General features: G+C 54.2%; 1 protein-coding gene across 1 annotated transcript; it reads right to left on the reverse strand.

Annotated features, from left to right (window-relative positions):
• Nucleotides 1–335: 335 nt before the first annotated feature.
• Nucleotides 336–5,810, reverse strand: LOC134363739 (cytochrome P450 11B2, mitochondrial-like). Its single transcript, XM_063079290.1, has 9 exons — nucleotides 5,572–5,810; nucleotides 5,027–5,182; nucleotides 3,026–3,225; nucleotides 2,690–2,893; nucleotides 2,244–2,398; nucleotides 1,415–1,581; nucleotides 941–1,019; nucleotides 652–849; nucleotides 336–449 (listed from the first exon to the last, which is right to left on the reverse strand). The coding sequence occupies exons 1-9, from the start codon at nucleotides 5,808–5,810 to the stop codon at nucleotides 336–338; spliced, it is 1,512 nt and encodes a 503-aa protein (XP_062935360.1).
• Nucleotides 5,811–8,912: the final 3,102 nt, after the last annotated feature.

Genomic DNA, 8,912 nt, shown 5'->3' on the forward strand with positions numbered 1-8,912 from the left:
CAGGATCTCAGGGTGCTTGAATGACCACACGAGGAGCCTGGAGCTAGTGCAGGGAGGGGTGGGGGCTAAGCCCCCAGAGGATGCTGTTTGCTGGAAAAGAATCTGGCTGGGGCTGGAGACAAGGCCAGGTCCTGACAGCAGGATTGTCCAAGCTCCACCCCGGCCTTGCTGCAAGCCCTGCCGCTGCAGGATTTCAGCTGTAACAATTGTGCATGAGGCTGGCAGGACACGGTGTGGTCCAGGAAGCTGTGCAGCTGGGAAAGGAGAGGGCTGGCGTGGGGTCAAGGAAGAGGGAGGGTAGTGGTGTGGCTGGGACCCTCGGTGCAGACGCGTGACTAGTAAATGGTCCTGAATGTAAAGAGGGGCAAGGCAGAGGGCGTCAATATGAAGTGGTGGACCATCTTCACATCCTCTTTGGTTATTATGTCCACCAGGAAGGTTTTCAGCACCTGGGACAGAAGCAGAGTTTGCATCTGGCTTCCTCAGGAGGCCCAGGGACAGGACACAGCTTCCTCCCATGTTCCCAGATGCAAGAACCATGCAGCAAGGGCAGAGGCAGCCTGTGGATCAAACCAGGCCCAACCCTGACCAGACCCACCCCATGGCTCAGGCCCCCATGGCACCCTACCCAGACCCTCCCAGGCTGCTCACATGGTGCAGCAGGAGCAGCATCTCCACCTCTGCCAGGCGTCGCCCCAGGCACTGCCGCAGGCCAAAGCCAAAGGCCAGATGGCGGAAGCTCCTGCTGGGGACCCTGCTGTCTATCCAGCGCTGGGGGTTATAGCTCTCGGGCCTCGGGAACAAGGCAGGGTTGCGACCCAGTGTGTAGAGAAACACCTGGACCAATGTCTGCAGACAGGTGTGGACGGAGGGGTCACCTGCCCAGTCAGCCAATGTGGGCGGACAGGGCTGGCTGGACGGGGTATGGGGACTCACTCACCCCTGCTGGGATGTGGTAGTTCTGCAGCACCAAGTCTGAGCTCACGAGTCGCTCCAGAAAAATACCCACAGGGTAGAGCCTGGGAGTGGAGACCAGCAGGGAGGGTCCTCAGCTGACAGGTTTCCTCATGTCCCCTCCACAGAATTCCTTCCCAGGATTTCCCACCCCATCAGAGGTTCAGGGCAATGGTGGAAGCCCAGATCATGAGGGAGAGCACGCTTGCTCCTGCTGGGCTCAGCCAAACCTCCCCCCACCCTGAGCAGTCCCAGGACCAGGAAGACATGCCTGAGGATGGGCCCCAGGACATTGAAGTGGGATCCCAGGGGAAGAGAAGCCCTGTCCTTTAGCAGAGGAGGAGGAGGTGCAGAGGAAATGCAATCCCAGCAAGGCTGCTTCTTAGCCCCCTTTTCTGTCTGCGAGCCCCCAGAGAGCAGAGGGGCCAGGGCACCGAGGGAGGGGTCAGCCAGCCCCTACCTCAAGGTCTCCTTGATGGCCGCCCGCAGCAGGGGCAGCTCCGTGGTTGCCCTCTGGGGATTTTCCAAGATCCTGGACTCAGCTGCCAGGCTCTCCTCCTGCAGTGCCTGCTGCACGTCAGGGTTCCGAGCCAGCTCAAACAGGATCATCAGCAAGGTGGTAGCCGTCTGCAGGAGCCATGGGTGCAAGGCTCAGACCTGGGCACAGGCCATGCACCTCAGCCCCCAGGCGGATGTGTGTGTCCACAGCAGCCCAGCACCCTGGGACCCCAGAACTCAAGGTGCTACTGTCCGCCTCGACTCCTTTCCCTGAGTCCTGAGAGAAAGGCGACCCCATCCCATCCAAGGCCCTTGTCTCCTCCAGCCTCTTCCAGGTGGGATTCTCACACCCTCCTCTAGGCACCAGGAGGGGATGATCTTCAGCATCACTCAGGGAGGTTCTGGAGCCCCACGTCCATCTGCTCCAAAGTGGGTATCTGCCCTGATCATGCACAGGCTCCTCAGCCCAGACTGCCCTACCCTGAACGGGCCATCCCACAAACAAATGAGCTCCTCCTCCTGGGGCAATTCCGGAGGCATCTGCCAGCCCCAGCTTGAGACCTGCCAGCCTCGCCGCCCCATGTCATGGCCTGTGTAATGTCTGCATTGCTCTGCCACCTGCAGCTGAACATCTCCCTCCTCCAGCCTCTTCAGACCAGCCCTGAGCTGAGGATGGCAGGAGCCTGGGAGGCACAGAGTGAGTGTGGGGCACGTGGTGACATTTGGTGTTGAAGCCACTGCCTGGGAGTCAGGGCGGGCTTCACACTGGATGGGGAGGGCTGGGTGCTGACCGTGTCCACGCTCCCTGCTGTGAGTTCAATAGCGTTGGCCTTGATGGCATCTAGCGACAAGTCTGCGTGCAACAGCAGCTCTGCCACGATGCCGCTGTAGTGCTCAGGGCTATCGACCTTCAGCTCCTGATAGATTTTCTGGATGCAATTGCTGGCTGTTGGAGGAAGGGGAGACAGTCCCCAGGCCTTAGTGCTGTAAAGCGCCTCTTCTCTGTCCTCCTCCTACGCACCCAGCCCCCAACACCCCCAAGTCTCCATGCTTCTATCCCAAGATCTGGGGATCAGCCCAGCCCAGCCCCAGCTTCCTGCCAAGTTTGTTGGTCAGGACCATGAGGAAGCCATAGCCCTTGCATGTGGCCTCAGTTCTCCCCTGTGCTGTGGACAAGGAGAAATTGGGTGGCCACTGTGTCCCTGCCACACAGCACCACGGGGTTGTTGGCCCTCACCATACTGGAAGATGTAGTCCCAGGCCTCAAAGTGCTCCTTCCACACCTTGCTGCAAGTCCAGCGGGACAGGCTCCTGGGCATGAACGTGAGCTGGACAGTGGATCTGAGCATAGCCTTCAGTGCGTGGATGAAGTTCAGGCTGGCAGAGCTCGGGTTATGGCCAAAGAGGTCCAACCGCTCTCCAAAAAGAGCTAAGTTGCCGGCTGCAGGGAAATGGCACAGCTGAGCCACAGGCAGTCCCGGGCCTCACGGCTGCCTCCCGCCAGCCCTCCCTGCCCCATTCCAGGCCTACTCTAGAGACACTGAGGCCGGGACCTTCCCACATGACCCCACACCTTCTACGGTGTAGTAGAAGATACTGGGCTGGATGTCCAGGGTCAGGCTTCTCTGGGCATTCTGCAGCACCTTCTTCTTCAGGGCCATTGAGAAGTCCCTTGCCACCACATCCAGCATGGGGAGGTACTTCTGGACGGCCTGTGGTGACAGCACGTCTGGGTTCATCCGCAGTCGGTTGGAGCGCCATTCTGGCCCATTCCTATAGAGCACAGCTTGAGAGGCAGCCCGAGCAAGCAGCTGGCCCCAAACCTGTACCCCACCTACCTCGTCCACAAGGGGAATCTTCCCTGGAGGGCGGTCTCTTCTGCAAGGGACGAGGTTGACCCTCCTGTGAAGCTTTGCCCACTTCACCCACACCTGCCCCAGACAGGGAGGCCCTGGCTGGCCTCTCATCTCCCTGCCCTTCCTTTTCTGATCTTCTGCCCTATGTCAGCCACACCTGCCTGTCTCCATGACATGTCCTCATCTTCTGTAGGGCAGGGACCAACCGCTTCTCTCAAAATATCCTCAAAATACTGCCCAAAGCACATGGAGCTCCCTGGATGTGCTCCAGTGAGTGATGGGCAGGGATTGACACCCTTGGCTGCATTCATGCAGAACCAGCTTTCTTCTGCTGCAGCTAGCTGCCTCCAGGCATGGACGATGATCGCAGGCTCATGCACCCGTGTGCACCCATGCATGACCTCAAAACACATTCCAGAGCACACTGGCGTCTCCAAGGATGTTGTTGCATGGATGGTGAGGAGGAATTTTCACTCTTGGCCACCTTAATGCAAAAATCCCTCTTTCTCTCTGGCTAGTGCCTGGCAAATACTGACAACAACCACAGGCATATGCACATGCACAGATGTGTCCCCTCTCAGGCACAGGACACACACAGCTTGCAACACATGCATGTGAACATGTAAAATGCAAATGCACACATATTCACAGAAATATACATGCACACACATACAAACACAAGCACCTGCTCACACGTACAAATGCCTACACGTTGATACAGGCACACACAGGTACATCCAACTTGCACACATGCCTGTACAGGCGCACATGTGCACCTGCACACACACACAATGACGTAGACACATGCACGCACACCTGTGCACAGAGCAGCACACACACATGCACAGACCTCCATACGCACACACAGACACACACACACAAGCCTGCCCCTTTCTTAGGTATGTGCACTCACTGTCTCCTGGGACTGCCATTCCTGGGTCCTGAGTTCCTCTGGTTTCACTCAGATGAGGGGCCCCAGTCCTCACCTCTCTCAACCCCTCTGTTGCGAAGAGAATTCGCTTCCTGACGGGAGGTGGGGCAGCAGTGAACACTCTGACCTTCCTCCTTTCGCCTTTCTCCCGCCCTAATTTCCACCTTTTTGCAGTTGATGGACTCCAGGCCCCATCTTCTGCCTGCCTTCCTGACCAGGTGTGCCACGCTTTCCACGGGGGGGCGAAACGTGCCCCAGGGCAACCACCCCACTTTGGCTTCCATTCTGAGAGCAAAAGAGTCCATGACCACCTTGATCTCCATGGCACTTGTCCCCAGGACTGTATCCCCCAAAGTGAGGGACTGCCTTGGCTCCAGGAGCCAAGGGCACCCTGGGGGTGGGGTGCAGCCCTGGGGACGTCAGGCTCTGGCACACGCTGACTCGAACCTCGGGCCAGTGATTCCCCTTCTCAGGGCCTCAGTTTCCTCCCCTGCAGGAAGGAGAGCCACTGCCCGGCAGAGGGAGCACCTGCCAGGCCTATGCGGGTCGGCTGCCCCCTCACTGCAAGTGCTCATTGTTCATCTGTCGTCTGAGAAGGTGCCCCCTGCATTTCTCTACCCCAGTCCTGCTGCCCCCGGCCTCGGGGCACACATGGCCCTCATGGCAAGGCACTCATCGGGTGCTGGTGGTCACCTGTCTTCACCCCAATCGGCCCCAGGGCAGCTGTGCTTTGGGGTCTCCTCTGTCTCCCCACCCTCCTTCCTCCTCATGCAGACTCGCCCCTCACAGCAAGAACACGCCACATGTGTGCCCATGATGCTGTCTGTAGGCCAGCCATGGTTCCAGAACATTCCGGCGAGGGTGCAGGCCTTCCGCCTGCTGCAGCCTCTCCACGTCCTCCGGCAGCATCACGGCCACCCTTCGTGTTCCTTCCATGTCATCTCTGTGGATAAAGCACAGAGCCCTGCTGGGTGAAGTCCCGTCCTGTCCTGAGCCCCACTCTGCAAAACCAACCCCTCTGTCTCCTATTTGAGCTCTCCCCTCTCCTGGACTGTGGCTTTACTGCAGGACGTCCCTCCTGCTGTCCCCTGAAACCTCTCCAACTTTAGTGCCTCTGAGCTCTGTCCTCTGAGCAGTGAGCCACGAAGAACCTTTGTCTCCACCAGCAGAGGCGCAGACCAGCAACCACCATGCTCCCTCCCTGCCTTCCTAGGGTGCAGAGCACAGGCACCCACCGGGAACGGGCAGCACTGTGTGCCTGGCAAGGGCTGGGCAGCCCGCAGAGCTTGAAGATTCTGGGCATTCTCAGCCAAGGGCCAGGGAGGGCTTTACCTGAAAATGGGCCCCAGCTCCTGGAAGGTCTGATGCGTCTCCAGGTGAAAGTTCTCATGGCCCCGCTCCTTCCAGATCTGCAGCAGCCTCAGATACTTGTTGCCAGGATGCTGGGGAATGGCTTCGAAGGGCAGCACTGCCTTGGGCGCCAGAGCAGCTCTGCTGCCCAGTGTCCGTGCCCTGTGCAGGCACAGCCAGGGCCCTGCCGTCCTCACATCCGCCTTTGCCCTGAAGGCCATCCCGATCCTCCCTCCACCCCCACTCAGCACAAATCCTTTTATCCTGTCGGGGGACCTGCACTGGCAGACTGATCACGTCATGAGAGATAGTGTCCCTGAAGCTGCCAGAGAAACCTGGGGCAGGGGTCAGGGCTGGAGTCCCTCAGCTAAAGGTGGAGGAAGGAGATGGTAAGGTGCCTGGTGCCCATTTCTGCAGGAGCTGCTGAGAGGAGGGTGCTGAGAGCAGCTGCCAGGTCAGGATTGGGGGCTGAATGGGGTGGAGGGTGCGGGGCAGAGGCCTGTCCCTCCTCCCCTGGGTGAGAGTAGCAAGATGGATGGGCCTTATCTTATGAAGCATCCTGGATCATTTATCTGCTTCTTGGAAGAAGCAAATGGGAGGAAGGGGGAAGGAGTTTGCATTAATCATTTTGACCCACATGTGTGTTTGTCTTCTCTTCCTGCGCCTTATGCTAGATGCTTGGAATGGAGACGTGAGCCAGCAGGGGTCCCCCCAAGTGAGGGGCTTTCATAACTTGGGGGCATTTCAGTGCATCCTGGGTCATAAGTGTCATGAGAGAGAGGCACTGATGTGTTCACAGCCGGGTCTGGGCTGGCCTTGCCTGTCCAGCGGTCACCAAAAGGGGCTGGGTGCCGGGAGCCACGCCCAGGCAGAAGGTGAGAGCTGCAGCTTGCCTGGGCTCCTCCTTGCCCCATGTAAGCTCCCCATGCATGTGCTCACACCCTCCTCTTCCCCCAAAGTCTGTGTCCATGGTTCAGGTACATCACTCAGGGAAATGGGGGTGATGAAGCCTGAGTTGGGGACGGCTTGCCAGGGCCCACACTGTCCCATAATCTCTCAGCAGCAGGCCACGGCCAGCACTGACCACGGGAGGGTGGCTCCGTGGCTTCGTTCCCGTGTCATCCACATAACCTTGACCACTCTTAGTTCGGTTGTTTCTCCATATTTAGTCATTCCTTGTAGTGCTGCTGTGTTGTGGTTTGAAGGTGCATTTCCATCAAGAACAATGACACTGGACAACTTTTCTTACATGTGTTACCCATTCAGGTACCATTTTTTGGTAAGTTTCCTTTAAGTCTTTTATCAAAGTTTTATTGGACAATCTGCTTTTTTATTTACTGACTTTCAGGAACAAGTTCATTATCTATTATTAGTTCGAGTCCTTTAGCAGATACGTGATCTGAAGTGCTTTGCTGTCATCTGTGGCTTGCATTTCTTTGTTTTACAGATATTTTCTTAGGAGCAGAAGTTGTAAATTTTAATGTCTTCCAATTTATTGATTTTATTCTTATGTGACTAGCAATATCTTGCTCAGTTTTAAAAATTACTAATTACCCAAAGGACTAAAATATGTTTTTCCACATTTTCCTCTAAATAGTTGGTTGGTTTACTATTTACCTTGAATTCTACAAACTACTGGAAACTGCTTCTTTTGTACAGTGCAAATATTGTGTATAAATATCTAATATATCCACCACTACTTAATGCGAACAAGCATCTTCCCCACTGCACTGCAGGGTCAACTTTGTCAGTTATTAACCAACTGGATCGCAGCAGGTCGCTGTCCCCCCACACTCACTGAAGCTTATTACCTACCTTAACTGTTGAAATGTAGGGCCGAGAGCAGGTGATTAGACTGCGAGGACCATGCCCAAGTAAATGGATTAATGTATTGATGGTTTAATGGTGTCATGGCGCGGTTGTAAGGGCTTTAGAAGGAAGAAGAGTGTGGAGTTAGCTCTCTCTGCCTCAGCATTCTCACCACGTGACACCCTGCATTGCTGTAGAGTCACCTCACCAGATGTGTTCCCTGGACTGTGGATTTCACAGCCTCCAAAACTGTAAGCAATACATTTTGTTTCTCTCCAAACTACTGTTTCGTGTATTTTGTTATAAGCAACTGTAACGGATTAATATGTGCATGTATGTATTTTTTTCTGAATTCCCTTTTTCCTTCCAGGCTTCTGTTTTTCAATCCTGACATTAATACTACACAGTCTTAATGAATGAAACTGCATAAATTACCTAGATGGGTTCCAGGCTTCTGTTTTTCAATCCTGACATTAATACTACACAGTCTTAATGAATGAAACTGCATAAATTACCTAGATGGGTCAGTGCACACAAATACTCCAGCTTTTTTCTCAAGATTGCCTAGGCTTTTCCTTCCTCTTCTTATTTCTATAAGCATTTGGAATTAACCTGTATACACACACACACCAACCCTCAAAAGCTCTGCTTCAAATGCTATTCAGTTTGTTGATTAATTTGAGAACAGCGTCACCAGACAAAATTACAACAAATTTAGTTAGAAATCTCAATTGTCTTTATAGCAATTCTGGAATCGGTCAGCACCCTTTCCATAAAATAGAGTAAGTGCTCCAGTGAGCCAAGCGAAGCACTTTGGTTCTACATACAAAAAAGGCTGCAGATCGCAGAAACAAAGACCAAAAAGTGGATAGGCCATTTCAAAGTCACTTTTCTTGTAAGGGGGGGACAGAAAGACAGAACAAAAAGAGTAACTGATTGGTTAACATCAGGTTACTTCGGACTATCCTTTTTGTGTAAGGATTAAAGCAGACAAAACATAGTTAGCATGCATTTTGAAGATTCAAACTGGCCTGTTTGGGAAATAGGCTGTTATCTCTCGCTCCCGATTTCTCAAAAGTTCAGATCACAGCTTAGTTTTGGTTTGGTGAAGTGCAAGGTCAGCAAGGGTGATTCTGTTCAGAAGGTTAGTCTGGTCTATGAGGCCTGGTGTAGGAACTCAGTCCGCAACAATGTCCTCCTATGAGTTATTTTTAAGCACATAGATACACACATACGCAGAGATTCTGACTGAAATTCTATTGAATTTGTAGATTAATCTGAAGAGAACAGATAACTTTTTGAGTTTATTGAGTTTCATGATCCATCCATAAGAAAGGTGGAGGGGGTCCAAGGTCAGAGGGAACTTGGGTTGTGAGGGTGTGAGGGGAGGGGCATCAAGGTCATGACAGCCCTAGGTCCTCAGGGGAGGGAGCTGAAGGTCAGAGGGACTTTGGTTCATGAGTGGAGCGGGCTCAAGTTCAGAGGGGACTTGGGTCCTGACGGGAGGGGCTCAA

This window comes from Cynocephalus volans, chromosome 15, assembly GCF_027409185.1.
Source record: "Cynocephalus volans isolate mCynVol1 chromosome 15, mCynVol1.pri, whole genome shotgun sequence".
Classification (NCBI taxonomy): domain Eukaryota; kingdom Metazoa; phylum Chordata; class Mammalia; order Dermoptera; family Cynocephalidae; genus Cynocephalus; species Cynocephalus volans.

Excerpts from the sequence above, each read along its gene's own strand:
- LOC134363739 (XM_063079290.1), bottom strand. The coding sequence starts at position 5,810 with ATGGCCTTCAGGGCAAAGGCGGATGTGAGGACGGCAGGGCCCTGGCTG. Across the intron at positions 1,582-2,243 it reads CAGCAGGGAGCGTGGACACG|ACGGCTACCACCTTGCTGAT; the intron begins GTCAGCACCCAG and ends TGGCTCCTGCAG. Across the intron at positions 450-651 it reads TGCTGCTCCTGCTGCACCAT|GTGCTGAAAACCTTCCTGGT; the intron begins GTGAGCAGCCTG and ends CTTCTGTCCCAG.